We start from the raw sequence: 15,636 nt of genomic DNA on the forward strand, positions 1-15,636 counted from the left end.
GAGTAGCACAGCTCAGCAACTCTCAGCCATTGCTTCCATGTGGTGGTGAAGACTTCTGCTTATAGGATTTTGGCTGAAGGCAGGAACTATCCAAACATCTCCAAAACGCACAGGCTAGCAATAGGGATGTGTACAAGACTGAGGCACTCACTGCACTCCCTAACCAGTTTCCCAGAAACCTCCATAAGCCCTCTCCCACAGCCCATGAGCTCCAGCCACCCTCTTTTGTCAAGAGCCAAACTTCAGCTCACCACGTGCCAGATGAGCTGGGATATGATGGTCTCTAAGACCATAGATGAGATCTGAGGATATTTCCCGGCCCTTCCTTCCATCATGACAAAACGAGTCTTTCAAAGGAGATCTGGACCACAAGAGAAAGCTGCTTTATAACCACTAGTATCTAATATTGTCCTACAACCTGAGAGCAGGAGCAGACAAAGGCACACAGCTCAGCAGAGCCAGGCACGTGGCAGCCCTGATGCATGCAACTGCCTGTGGATTTGGAGGAGACAGCATGCACCAACCAAATGTGGCTGATACAAACATGACCAGTAGTCAGTTGTTTGCTCCATAAGCAAACAGCCTGGAGCCTCCCTGCAGAGCAGCAGGCTGCACAACAGGATCTGCCCCTGGAGCAGGGCTGCCTTTCAGGCTCACTCCTCAAGGATGAGATTCCTTACCTGCAGCAGATACTCAGTGACTACTAGCCAGCCTCACAAAACTTCCTGCAAGATTGAGAGACGTTTTATCTGCTAATGACTTGCTAAATGATTTGAGTGATATAAAGCACTAATTGTACATAAAATATTTCAGACAAACTGTTAGCCAGCAGGTCCATTCTAAACATCATGACACAATGGAAAACTCTCCTTAATAGTTTTGTCTGACCCTGTTCTTTATTTATCTGTGACTTTGCCACCACAAATCCTAAGTCATGTAAGTTTTGCTTCTTCTCTCTCATAGTGACATATGACCCTACCTGTGACAACCTCAGAGGATAAAGCAAGATTTTAGTAGGCATGTAATAACTTTCAGGAGTTCCCAAACCCCCTAGATGGAGGTGGCAGGATGCACAACATCCCATCCCCATTCATAAGAGCCAGAATTACACACTTTGAAGGCAACACACTTATTTCAAATGGGATATAGCTGAAGTCTATCACTCTGAGGACAGGTGCTTAGAAGAGCCAGGAGTCATAAGGCAAGGAGAAAAGCTTGATGAAGAACTGACAAAAAACTGAAATTAGCTTGATAAAGTATCCAAGACTACCAAGGCAAGTGGGAGAAGGCCAGATCTCAGCTAGCTGAGAAACTCAGGAGAGCAGGAATGAGGCTGCACAGAGAACACCTGAAGTGACCAGAAAAGAAGACAAGTGAGGAAAACTCAAGAGGAGCAAACCAAGATGGCAAACCAAGATGACAAAGGAAGGAAGAAAGTGCAGAGGCTTACAAAACAGGCCCAGCTGTGCTCTGTCCTGCTGTACTGCATTAACACAGCAAAGCAAGATTAAATCAGATTGAGTCCCTCTCCCTACAACTCAGCTTTTACCAGCATTCTCCAGATATGCACCTGTAAAGAGTCAAGTTTGGATTACTGAGACATTCCTGTGTTAATAGCAAACTGTGGTTAGAGACACACATGCCAGGACACCCTGTGTTAAACACAAGTTACTGCTGCACACTAATGGTCACATAAAATTAGAAACACGCAGAATTAACTTGGTACATGGAGCTGCAAAGCAAATCAGCAGTGCCCATATCTTCAGATAATTACACATACAGAAAACTAAAGCAATATTCCCCATATTGTGCTGCTCTGTGGAAAGTATTTTAACTCCAGCATACAAAAGGCACAGGAACACAGAAGGTTCTAAGTTCTGGGAGAAGCCAATAAAGGGATCCTTTCTGAAAAGGGACAACCCAAAATTGTCACTTCAACACACAAAACATAATTCCCACAGGTGTCCACAGAACATGTCAGAAGCCAGGGACGAGACTGTCCAGGTCCTTTAAGTGCTCAGACATCTACCTCCCTTATATTTTAAATTGATATCCAATTTCTAAATCCTTCAGGCTTCTTCAGCCTCCCCACGCAAGAATCAGCCAAATAAGAGCTCCTTCCTCCTTGGTGCTTTTACATATGACTCAGAAAACAGGGCTGCCAGGGGGCAAAGCCACCACTCACTTGTCACCAGGCAGAAACAGGACACCAAGCATGCCATCCTTCTCCTCGCCCCGACACACGTCGGAGGCCTCTGAGCTCTGGGCGCTCTCAATGGCACTGTCCATGTCAGACTCATGGTGCACCTCCTGCTGTGCCAGAGTCATCGTGTCCTCATCAGGGAACAGCTCCGACTCGCTGTAGATGCCTTCGCTGTCCAAGTAGGCGCAGTCCTGGATTTCACCACCCTAGCGAAAGAAGAATGAGAAGTCAATTCGTATCATCCTTTAAGGCAGCTAAGAGGATTCAGGGGAAGCAATAACCCACTCTCCAAATTGCCTGGTAAGCAAGAATGGGACTGATTAAAGCCATAAAACAAAAAGTCTGATGTGCTTTACAAAAGACCAGATCCGACAAACCTGCAGGGTAGCTTGTACCTCCCATACAGCTTGAATAGCATCCCTGACCTACTGTCTCTATTCTATAGGAGAGTTACAACAAGACTGTTATGAAATGCAGTCAGTTTTGCCCCCATTTACTGTCAAAATGCAATCAGAGTAGTAAATATCCTCAAACGTTTTTTAATCTAGAAAGAGGTATCCTTTGTAAGAAGATTATCACAGGACCGACTCCCAGCCACTTCATGTATTAATATGATCAATTAACAGAAGCAAACCAGGTAAATACAACAGCTTACTTTGTCTTTGTGGCTAGGCAAAAATCTATAGTTGTTTACAAAAAAATAATATTGTGGTAAGTCGTGGTGGCAATCAGAGATTTCAGAGAGCCAGAGAGAAAACAAAAAGCTTCAAAGCCATCTGTTCCTGCTTCCTGGAACCACATCCTCATCAAGTATCAACTAAACTAAGGCGTCATTCTCATCTCTGCAACACTCCCCTGTTGTTGCTCATCCCCTCCCTCTCATTCTTGCCCCATGAACATTCACAATAATCAAGGCAAGCTGCTTTCTGTTTTCCTGTCCTTGAGAGGCAAACAAACAAAAAGATTCTTTGATGGAAAAAAATAAAGCCTAAGATTTCACTGTCCTTTTTTATGCCACGTGGGGACACAATATTGTCTTGGCAGCTCCATCCAGTGAGACAAAAGCTACCTGAGGTCCCATAGCACTGCTCTGATCCACAGCTCTGCTTTCACACTCACCTGCAAGCCACACAGGCAGCTTCACCTCTGAACTGCTGCCAGCAAGCCAAGACAACCACACACTGAAAGCAGTTTACTGGCACACGTAACAAAGCATTTCATCCAGGAACACTCAGCCCTCCTGCCCAGAGCCCTGCATTGCTGTGTGCCCCAGCTGCTCCTTCAGCACCCACCTGCCTTCCAGGCATCCTCTGCTGCCCAGGACACTGCTCTGCCACTGCCACGGAGAATTAAATCTCTTTTTTCAGAACCAGAGATATTTTCTACGCCAATGAGAGCGATTTCTCCTTAGTGGCTTTTCCATCTCAATATAAGAGTCAGCCCGAAGCTGCAGCTCTCTCAGATTTGCACCGACTGCTATTAGAAATGCAGGTCTCGGTTTCCATTTTTTCCTGAAATATTTATATGCCTGAAAATCGTGTTGTAAACTCAAGTTTACAATATTTCAGCAGCATCCAGGAGTGTTTGTTTACTCCAACATTTCTTCTTTGTGCCCCACAGGCGTGGAGCCCCCAGTTCTCTTAAAACATTTAATGCAATTAGGCTCTGACTGCCATTATAGAATTGCACCAGCTGGCAAAAGCCGGATCCAAGCTGGGAAAAGAGACACAGTGGAGCACACAGTGGATCTGTGAAGCATGAGCTTGCAAATCAGGGCAGGAAAGAAGAAAAGAACTCTGCACAGCCCTACCTCCCAATTAGCATCTCTTTTGAGAGGTCTTGGAGAAGTCTCTGCTTAAGCAAGTCTTTACAGCACACAAATCTCACCGGTATTAAAGAAGCTCTCAGAAGGAAGTAAAGGCCAAGAAGAGTTTCATGTAGGTAACAACAGACTTTTTTCCTAATAATAGCATCCTAGATGCTCTTCCAAAAAAAAAAAAAACACAAACAAAAAAAAATCGTCCATAAGCAATTAAATGTGCAGTGTTGTGTATAAAGACTAAGGGCTCGCTTCTCCTCCCTATCACTTTCTGGCAACCCCATGTACTTGTATTGGTGTTCAGACCCCCAGCTGCAGCACAGACTGTGCCATACATTGCAGTAACTCCAGCACGGCCTCTCCAGCTCCCTCCATTGCACTGCCCTTCAGTGCAGCCACCACCACACTGCTGATACGGGAAGCTTTCCTCCCACAGCACCAATAATCTTTAGAAGAGCACAGATGAAACACCTTGAAAGCAAGAGCACGAGTTAAGACAGCTGCCACAACAAGAAGTCAGGACTGGAGCTTCTCTACAATAGCTGGACCCACGTGTTGCTGAGTAATGCTGGGAGATATTTACATTTGTGTAATTGCTCAGTGATCACAGTCTCTCACAGCACCCCGGTTTCAGTGCTGCTTTTCAGGCCACACCTAAGGGAACTGAACTCCAGAAGAAAAAAAAAAAGGCTGAGTGCAGTGCTTTCCATTGACCTGTCCACAATTAGGTACCTACTGTACCAATTTAGAGCTCGGCAAGAACAAGCATTATTCAGGCACTCCTAAAAGAGCTAGCTGAACCCCAAGCATTATATTATAGATTAGGAGACACCTCTGTCCTGAGTCACTCGTTTTCAGAGCACATGCATGACCCAAAACCAGGAGAAAGAAAAGGGTTCTGATGCCCTGAGTGTGAATCACCGCTGCTCTATGCAGCGCCCTTTTGTGTGGGCTGAGTTAAGAGAGATGAAACTGCTGCTTACGGTACCAGAATATTCCCATTAAAAGTACACTGAGTTTAAACGATAGCAACACAACGTAGCTGCGAGTGGCAGTGAGCACCGAGTACTTTGCACTCTACCTAACTGGCTGCTTAAGATATCTTCAAGTACTTCACAGGCAGCGGGCCAGGCTTGTGTAGCAACTGTTGAATATTCAGCAACAGTTTGCTCTATAGGAGCACCTGCTGCCCAGAGATCCGAGGCCACTTCACGGGAACTAATGAATTCCCTTCCTTCAGAGAGCCAATTGTGCGGCTGCATTGCAGACAGATGAGCAGGCACAGTCTGCCTTCCCACAGCCACCCCAAACAGAAGCAGGAGCCAGCGATTCCCATGCACTGCTTCTGATCTGTGGGCAGGAGGAGGCACCAATGCCCAGTGGGCACGGCAAGACGGCTCAGCCCTGCCTGCAGCAACCCGGCTGGGCTTATCCCAGGTTGGAAGCAATCCATAAAGCAGGCACACAGCGCAGCTGGGAGCTGTAACTCGGCTGACAGGCTGTGTGACACACGCACATCAATATGTTCACGCTGAAGAGCAGTCCCACTTAAAATTCACTCCCACCACAGCCTAATCACCAGCACTGCTGACACTTCCACAGCTTCAAAGTATTCCAGAGGGAACAAGGAAGGCAAGACGATCCGAGCCTCACCGTGCGCAACGCACTCAGCAGGAGCCAGCACCACCACATACATCATCTGAACAAGGTCCCTCAGAAGGATGCTGCCCCTGACCCATGCCATCAGAAAGCTGAACCCACCAGCAGCAGGAGAGATGCAAGCCTGGGGTCCCTGCAGCCTGCCCTTCCATTCCTTCCCAGCAGAAGTGGGAAGGGAAGAGGTGCACACAGCAGCATGCCAGGCTTGGGGGGTCTCAGATAAAACAGTACTCACTGTTGCACACCCACACGGAGGAAATGCAGGCACACACCTTTCTTCAAGCAGCCACTGCACTCAAGTTGTCTCCTAATTCCTGGGTGATCAAGAAGGGCGGTGAAGCATTTCTAACCGATGCGTTCTAGAAACACACCACTCCCATATAAACATCAGTACGTTTACACCATGTGAGCTGTAAACTTTTTAAAGCACATGTTCTTCCCTCAAAATATTTTCCAGTTGTCAGACAGGTATGGAGATGTCCACCTATCCTTTGTTCTGAGCTAATAGGAGGGAACTGTCAGAGGAAGACACAGAAGCGCTGCCCAGGAGAAGGAAGGAACCCATGGCTGCAGCTCCTGCTATGCCTCGCAGCCTTCAGACAGCTTCCCAGGGCAGCATGGAGGGCAGAGGCAGTGCAAACTGCTTCCATCTCCTGCTGCAGCACGGGAAGGGCACCATGTTTCTCCAAATAGCTGAGAGTTTAAAATCTCCAAGGGTTCAAGATGACTGTGCAGAGTGTTTTCACTAAGCTATTCAAATAAGAAGCTATTTCAGGGCCACAAATTAGGTTGCTCAATGCAATGGCTTCCTCCGATTGTGTAGTTACTCAAGTCTTACACTTGAAGCTCCATTTAAGGCAAACCCTCGCACATCCCTGCTGCAGCCACTTTGGGAGCAAGTTTATCCCTGAGATCCAAATGCTGCCACCAGGGCAGCGTGCTGGAAAGCCCCAAGGCAGGGACAAATTCTGGATGTGTTGCAGCGTGCTGCAAGCAGATGCTTCATACATAACATTTGCACCTCATACAAATGTAAGATTCAAGGACAGCAGGTTTGGATGAAGAGCCCAAGTCTCAGCCACTGGGCTGCTGATGCTGAACCACTCGAGCAGAGGTTCTGAAAGGCTGCTCTGTGTGCTGGCAGGGAGCTGATGTGCCTTTTCCAAGGAGGAATCTCAGGCTGGAGCCAGCCCGGGAGCAGCAGGAGCAGGAATGTTTACAGTCCGCTACCTGTCACTGTAATTGGCCGTAATGGACATGCCAGACCTCATCAACACAGGGGCTAGATTCAAACACTCCTTTTCACAGGTCATCGCTTATGCTCTGGAAGCTTTAACATTAAAAGACTTTAGCAGACAGCTAATTTGATCCTCTAAAGAAACCAATAAAAAGAAAGGCTCCTTCCCAGCACTTTGAAGCTGCATCTCATCACTCCCCAGGCTGCTTCCCACTGCTGAGCTATTGTATGCTCACCAGTTGTCACTGCAGGCTCAAAACAGGGAGCAATCCTTTGCAGGAGTAGAAAACATCCCAGCCTGCAGCTTTAGGATGGGGTCAGCACATCAGCCAGAGCTCAGGATAAAAGCCACCCGGCCATTTGGCACCCTGTTCCAATACCCATCAGGGCCACTCCTAGTCTGGATGGCAGGACAGCTTCCATTCCCTTCCACATATCCATCAAAAGAAGTGCCAAGTGGCCTCATGCTGGCTTGCTGTTAAGGATGTCACAAGTACCAATTAAAAACTCCTACGGTAATCACTCCTCCAAGCACAGGAACAAAACCTAATCACCTGAAGAAGCATCTGTAACATCTTGGGCACAAAATGCTGTTGGCTGTGCAAGCTGCCAGCCCCCTGGTGCCACAGCCACCCAGCACAGCCTGCAGCAGTGTTCCTGCACCCACTGACCTGGGGCAGGGTGCCCAAGAGAGGCAGCAGGAGTTGAAACACATTCAGCTCAGCATCACCTCTGCACAAAGCAGCGCCAGCCCTTGGTTTGAAGGGCACGGGTATACAGCAAAAAACGGGGTTTGTGGTATCTGCCCCAAAAGCTCCGCATAGCAGGTAAGGTGTGACAGCCTCCTGAGAAGCTGTGGCCTTGAGATGAGATGATCTCATCACAAAGCAATGATGAGAGGACAGAGAATGTCACTCCGATTTGAGACACCGTGTCCTGGGTCTGACACTTGGGTCTGCCCTGATCCACATGCTGTTTTAGTGCCAGCACAGCTACCAGTAGGACAGAGCCGACAGCAGCATTTATCAGCACATTGGCAGGGACAGCCAGTGACAAAATTACAGAGGCTGCTGTGCCCTGAGCACCACATGGCCAACCACAGGCCAGTGTCACAACAGCCCTCACTGACATGCAGGAAGCACAGAGCCGCAGCTCTCAGCCTGGACACGCAGTATGGACACGCAGTATGGACCAGCCTGCAGACCAGGGTCTGAGCAGAGCTCTGTCTGTGTTACTTCAAAACAGCTCTGCATGTGAACACTTGTACTGTGTGAAAGAGAGCAGGAGGCTGCTCACAAAGAAGTGTCTTTATTTTAAGCCTCTTAATACAAGCACAGCCCAAGCACTCACTTTGTACTTCGGTTTAATTACCCATGTCCGTGAGTTACAGGATACCCTTCCCAGCCACTGTTTGCTGCTGAGGAGGCAGCTGAGCCTATGCCATAGCTTGTTTTCCTTGACAAGCCTCAAGGTCACCTAGTTGGGTGCTGGATAAACAGCAAAACCTTGCATCATGCCTGCAAGGTGCTGCAGGCACAGAGCTCTGCACACAGCACTGGGCTGTGGGGAGGGAAAAGTCGTCCAGGAACAGCAGTGAGCAGAGTGAGGAGCAGCACGAAGCATGCTGTCACACAGTGACAATTCTGCCATGTCTAAGCTCTTAGCAACAGCCCTGGTCAAACTCCTTTTCCACAGGGAGTTGGGGAACTTCAGCACGTACTTCTACATTACTTTAAGTGACCTCCAGGAAATAAAAGCACCTAAAAATAAATAAAGGAAACAAGACTTCTGCCTCATACCATGTATTTCTGTCTTCCTACCCAAGAGGGATAGATTACACTACAGTCTATAGAGATGAGGAACAGGAGTGATTTCAGATCCCAAGGGGTGGAGAAACATCCCAAGCTTCCACAGCACACAAAGAAATCCAGCCACGCTTGATAATAAGTAGTTTATGCTGGCAAACAGAGGGAAAGCATTAAGGATGTGGCTTTGCTCTAGTTTACACGGAAGCACTTCCCAGAGCTCATTGGTCAGCCTGAAAACAGACAAGCCGAAAAAACGAGTTCTCTTTATGCTCAGGAAACACCGCAGTAGTGCTGAAGTGCAGATCTCTGTGAGCAGGACGAGCTCCAGGACCTCAGAAGCCCTTCAGCAGCTGAGCAAACCAAAGGCTGAGGAGCTGCAGGAAGAACTGGAATTGCAACCTTCACCCAGCAAAGCTTGCGAGTTCTGAACTTGGACAGTTTTCAGCCTCCCCATCTGTGTCTGAAAGGATTGGTTTGTTTTATTGTTACTGAAAGACTCAAATTCCTAGAACAAATTGAATAAACTGTATTTGTAGATGGGCTTCCCTTTACAAGTTCTTTAAGTCTGCCAAGCACATCACAGTGCTCAAAACATGACAAAGACAAGTTAAGATCCCAGTGAACTTGGGCACATTCAGCAGGCTGCTTTCTCACTTACACGATAAAATTAAAAACAACCCACCATGGTTTGTTGTGGAGTTTGCAGCCATGCACAAGCAGGAGATATTTCTATCCTTGAATCCACACAGACAAAACAAACAGGGATTGAGCAGAAAATGTTTGTAACAACATTCATCTGCACACCAAAAATGAGATTCCAAGCAGAGTCACATCCAAAGACGCCCTGCAGCCCTACAGCTGCAGCACTGTGCCCCAAGCATGGTTATGCTGGCAGAAAGTGCTTACAGAGTGCATCTTATGTTCAGTGCAGTCTTCGACCTAAAAGACTGTAGGATGACCAACAGGAATTCAATCATTATGCTATACTTCAGAATTTAAGGGGTCAGCTGCCCAAACACAGTGAGTGAGCACTTGGACTCTGAAGCACAGCTAACAGCACAGCAACCCCCAGGAGTTTTACAGTCACGTAGAACATTTCACTAGAACACTACATGCAAAACACTGAAAGAGTGGATAAAGGTGTGCTCCTGCAGGGAACCATGCTGGTTAATCAATAACTAAGGCAAAGCTGTTCCATTCCTCCACTGTGCTGGAAGGGAAGCATTCAGCCCTGCAGCTTCTGCATATGGCTGAGATTCCCCCACAAAGCTGGGCCATCTGCACAGCTTCCCAGGGGCAGCCATCATCCACTGCAACTCTTCAGTTGCAAAGTTAAAGGACATCAACTGAAAGGGGTTATAAAGCTGCTTAAAGCCTACCACAGCAATGGGAACAGCTCAAGCTCCTCTCTGTTCGGGTAGGCACTACCGAACAGCTATGAGAAATTCCACCATTCCTCCCATCGCATGAACAACATTTCACGATACCAAATGTCTGGTGGCAACACCACACTGCTCCCCCCAGTCCAGGAACCTGAAGGGCCATTGGTAGAAAGTCCTCTGCATCGCTGGTGAGACCACACTTCATTTCTTCTCATCGACAGCCAAGAAACCATTAGGGAAAAGCAACCCGGCCCCAACTGGCAGAGCAATCCCACACCGGGCAGGAGCAGGACCACACTTAACGGGAGCAGCAACAGTAATACACCAAACGGGACTGCAAGATCCACATCATGCTGGCACAGGGGCTCGAACACAGGTAGCACAAAGCCCACACCGCGAGGCTTCTTCCAGATCAAACTGCCAGTGCCCGCAGAGCCGCTAAGCTCGTACACCTGCCGGAGGAACGATCGCCATCGCAGCACCGCAGAGCCGCCACCCCGAGACCAGCGCCGGCACCGCAAACACCGCCGGTACCCGCAGGGCCGCCCATCGCGGGGACCCCGCGGCGCAGCACCGCGCGGCTCCGCCCAGCAGTGCCGGGGAGGCGGCCGCGGGGCTCGCACACGAGGGCTCCGGACCACGCGGGCTGCCGGCCGCCTACGAACCGCAAACGGGTGTTTTCCCGGCCGTACCACCGGCAGCCCGGCGTTCCAAACGCTTCGCTCGCGCTCGGCACCACCGCACCAGGGACGCGGCAGATAACCACGAGCCCCGCGCGGGCGCTCCCCTCCCGCAGCGCCTCTCCCGAGGACGGCCTCCCCCTACCCCCGCGGAGCCGGCACGGGGCTTGAGGCGGCCCCGCGGCACCGCCGTCTCCTCACCCGCCCGATCCGAGCCGCCGCCGCCCGCATCTGTCCGTGCCGCACGGAGGTGCCGAGGTGAGGCGCCGTAGCACCGCCCACCCCGCGCAGGGCGGCCCCGCTCCTCTCCGCGGCAACAGTTGGCGGCGCGCGCCCCGCCCCGCGGTTGCTAAGCGACGCGGGGGGTCCGGCGTCACCGCGCGGCACCGTGCTGCCGTGACGTCACAGCGCGGGGGCTGCGCCTTTCTCGCCTTTTTTCACACTTTTTTTTTCCCCCCTTTTCTGTTTTTTGCTTTGTTTTGTTGTCTTTCATTTCCGCGGTTGACTTTTCCCGTGACGAATCGTTCTCGAATTTGTTCCCCAGCGCCCTGCTGCAAGGAGCTGGAGCTGAAACGTGCATTAGCGAGGCTGATTAATAATGAAGATAATGGCATCGCCGGGATGCACGGACTGAAACCCACGTCTCAATTATCTCGTGAGAACCGGCATCTGCAATCGGGGCCTCCCACCCCGCTCTCTGTGTCGGTATTTTGCACAGACCCTTCTGCACATCACACTTGCTCTGATCTTCACCTCGCCTCCACTCGTCTGATTTTGGAGCACTTCCCTTGAAGCAAACACAATGAGAACGGTGTGAATTACTGCGGCATTATGATGAATCACATTTACTAATGCAGCACCGACCAAAAACAAGCCCTCATTAGGCTGATCGCTGCAGGAATGCACAGCCCGTGTCCCAAGATCTCAGTCAGAACAGGCGAAGACTCCGAGAAAGAGAAGAGGTGACAGTGCAAGTGCAGCAGGAATGCTGTCCTGTGGGCAGCCCGTTCCTATGGTGTGTGGGGAAGTCAGCAGGGGGAAGGCAGCTGGGACAGAGAAGCAGCTGGGTGCAGGTTGCAGGCAGAGCTCGCTGCCCTCCCCACGCTGCACACCTGGCACGATGAGGTCGGTGCACAGCTCCAGCAGCACGGATCGATGCTGCGCACACAGCAGGCTCAGCTCCAGCCCTGCTCCCGCTCCCAAAAACAAAGCCCCAAGTGCCTGCAGAGTCTTGCTCCAGCAAGTCAGGAAGCAGCTCTTTAGGCTGTATGCTGTGGGTCAGACCATGGGGGGCTGCTCTCCCTGTGATCCCCATTAACATTAATAAGAGCAGAGTTCTTGCTGGTGCGCTGCCGTCCCGGCTGTGGCAGGCAGGCAGCAGATCAAACAGTACGGGTCGTGCTGAGGGCTCACAGCAGCAGGGAAAGCACTGGAGGCAGGACAGGGCTGGCTGAGGGCCCATTAGCATCAATTCCTTGGGCATGTAACAAAGTTGGACATAACTACTGCATGCAATTATAGTATAAAGATGTTTTTGGGGGGTATTCCATCGGTCTCTCTAGAGACAAGCTGCTTGCAACCTCTTTGCTATCGGTAGGCTGCACTGTGGCTGCCAAATGAGGCTGTGGAGATGTTCTGGTTCTTTGCAAAAGCCTGTGGATAAGAAGTCAAGAGGAGGCCAGATAGCAGAGCTGCAGAGGTAACCCCTCCAAAATGGGGATCGTTGCTGTCTGTATCATTAGGCTGTTCAGATCAAGCTCTGAAGGTGCCTCATAACAGCAGCTGTTAATCCACATTAAAGCACCTTTGTCAAAAGCATTACAAAATATGCCAGGCACACAATCTGTTCTATTCAGCTTTTGTTAAAAGGCCCAGAAATAAAAAATGAAATAAAACAACAAACTACAAGATAGAACTTAAGGGAAAAAAACATACTCTGTGCTTTAGAGATGGGCCAGAAGTGTGCAGAACGAAGGCATGGATTTGTGCACCTCACTCAGAAGAGCTCTAAGCTCAGAAAGGAAAGTGTGAGCAGGATGCAAGTACCTCTGAGCTAAAACCAAGGTGGAGCCAAGCAGCTCCACGTCACACCAAAAAGGTGTAATCACCCTTAGACAGCTGTCTTTAAACTGGGAAAATAACTGCTCCTCTGAGGCTGGAGTGACTGTAGGTTTATTGGCTGTTTCAGCCAAGCAAACAGACGAGCCCTGGTCACATGGAGGGCAGTGGGTTCGGACCCGGGACGTGGTGCTCTGCTGGGCTCTGCTCCTCACAGTCTGTGCAACACAGGCTGCTAGACAAAGTGCACAGCTTTCAGAAGTTTCAGCTCTAAGCATGTCTTAGTGACAAGTTTTTAAGTTTTTGGCCCATACTCTGCGCAGTAGAATCTATAAGAGAAAAGAATTAGCTGGCCAGGACAGGAATAATTCATGCTTGCCAGTGGCTAGCATGCCTTACAAGGCACACGGCTAACAGCAAGGCTGCAGAACAGAGCAACCTAAAGCCATGCAACACCTGTACTGAGCTCATGGGTGCAACTGCCCTTCCGTGCTATTGCTTGTTTGCATTAATGCATCCCTTCAGTCACACAACCACATGCCGTTTCCCACTGGTCTGGATTCATTCAGGAAACTGGCTGGATGGCGTTCAATTTATCTGCAACTATTCAATATCTGCTTTAGTCTCCTTGATCAAAGTGTAGCTTCATGTCTTATTTACGGCTACTACTAACAGCCTGTTCTGCAGACAGAACTCTTTTTTCCCCCCAAGCTCTTTCTGTGGTGTTCATCACTCTGACATCTGAGTGCTTTGCAAAGATTAATTCATCTTCATAAAGCCTCTTCAAAATGAGAGAAGATGCTACTCCCATTTTGCAGATCAGGAGCTGCTGCATAGACAGATTGAGGTCAAACATATCCACTCACGATCGGTCCTAATATGAAATGTCTCAGATCTAATCTTTTTAAGATATCTTCAAATATAACACCAAAACAGAAATCTCCTGTTTGTATGTTAAACTGGAGTTGTGGCTGACTTCTTGTGAAGCCTGGCAGTACAAGGATGGGAGATGTGTGGGAGCTCTACATGCTGGCCACCAGAAAGAAGGACAAAAGCTTTCCAAACGTCCAGAAACACTGGAAGCCAGTGCAGACAACCCATGTGAATATAGAAGACTTTATGAGCCCTCAGGAAAGCAGCAAAACGTTTCATGTAAAACTGTGCACGCAGGGATTTTTTTCTGCAGTTTGTAACACAGGACTGAATCCCAAGAGCACAGTTTAAGGTAAGAGAATTGCAGGTTCTCTGCATTTCTTGGGATCTGGCCAAGCACGAACAAATACAGAAAGCTTTGTAGTGCAGGAGACCACCCTGGGAAGTGAGGCTTTTGTTTTATTAGTGCCTTAAAAGCATCTGTGGATCAAATGTGCCACTATCACTTTACACCATGAAAATACTGCCCAGGGGACTCTCTAGACTCATCTTTACAAACGCTGATACCTCTTTGTCAGTTTTAATAAAAGGCAGCTACAAAAACAAAGTGGGCCATGTGGTCTCAATGAAGCGAAGACTGTGGCAATCAATAACAGAAACAATCTGCACTTACTTGCTGGGAGAATTTGCTTTTAGCAGCAACATCTATGAAACAAGACATCATTCAAGACCTCCCTTCGATTTTTCTAGGGACAATGAGCTCACTGTGCCCAGAGCACATCTGTGCTTATAGACATTTTCAAATCCAGGACAGTGTTTAGACTGATAACATGACCATGCAATGTATGAGATGTGAACTGCTCCATTTCCTATTACTTCGCCTTTCTGTGAGCTGTGGCACTCACTGCAGCCCCTGTCTTTCCGTTCTTGCTACATTTCCAGCTCTTCACTTCACCAAATGAGGAACCAGATGTTTTTAGTTCCTTCTGTCCGAGAAGTACAGCAACATTTGGAAGCAGAGGAACTGGCTTGTCAGGAGAAGTGTGCTTCAGTAATTAATGCTAATAAAATCTCCAAGTTATGGCTGCTGCAAACCTGTATATGTCTGCTTCATAGAATCATAGAACTGCTCAGGTTGGAACAGACCTTAAAGATCATCGAGTCCAACCGCAACCTAACCACACTACTCAACTCTAACAACCCTCTGCTAAATCACGTCCTTAGTTTTAGTATCGTGGTTCATAGGGTAAGTCAGGAATGGCCTCAGCCACACTATCCAGAAACAGAACTGTCATTCTCTGGTAAGGCTAAAAAACAGCAACCACCAGCATATTAACAAACGGATGGCAAAAAATTTGCTTTCTCCATGTAATGCCTACTAAGCATTTCAGAGGCTCGGCTGGATATTGCGCACACAAGTCCAATCTCGGTAAGAACATACAGATTTTAATTTGAAAGTCACACATGGACAGTCTTATCAGCTGAAACATGAATTGTATTCCAACCTGAACGACTCAATACAGACATCAAAACAATCCAATTTCCAGCCTGGCCCCCCCCAGCACATCGCTCTATCTCTGCGATTTGTGTTCCCATTCACCCCTGTTGGCATTCATATTGATATCCAGCAAGGCACCGACTCTCCTCAGCTCTGCTTTGTAGCAGGAACAGACAGGAAGCCAATTTTCTGCAGCACCAGAGGGTGACAACTCAATATTTTCCACAGCATTTCATCCTGGTGAATTTTCACCTCGAAGTAAGATGAGATGAAGTAAGATGATGATCTCATGGTTTCCCTAAGAGATGGAGCTTAGAGCCACTGCTGTGTTGTTTTTTGTTTGGTTGTTTTCTCCTCAGCTCACAGAGGCACTGTAAGGAGAGGAACAGTAGCGAGAAGGAAGGAAAACAAGATTTTTG

The 15,636-nt window shown here is 48.7% G+C and overlaps 1 protein-coding gene across 4 annotated transcripts in view; it reads right to left on the reverse strand.

Moving 5' to 3' along the window:
- The window catches only part of RAB11FIP4 (RAB11 family interacting protein 4), an 88,409-nt gene that overhangs the window by 15,345 nt on the left and 57,428 nt on the right, over positions 1–15,636 (reverse strand). For 3 of the 4 annotated variants that reach the window (XM_048964916.1, XM_048964917.1, XM_048964919.1), the window contains one exon: positions 2,186–2,409. In XM_048964916.1, coding sequence (XP_048820873.1) covers positions 2,186–2,409 — 224 coding nt within the window. Of the gene's footprint in view, positions 1–2,185; positions 2,410–10,989; positions 11,096–15,636 lie in introns of those variants that run through there. The other variant, XM_048964918.1, reaches the window with a different exon arrangement.

This window comes from Lagopus muta, chromosome 18 (assembly GCF_023343835.1).
Source record: "Lagopus muta isolate bLagMut1 chromosome 18, bLagMut1 primary, whole genome shotgun sequence".
Classification (NCBI taxonomy): domain Eukaryota; kingdom Metazoa; phylum Chordata; class Aves; order Galliformes; family Phasianidae; genus Lagopus; species Lagopus muta.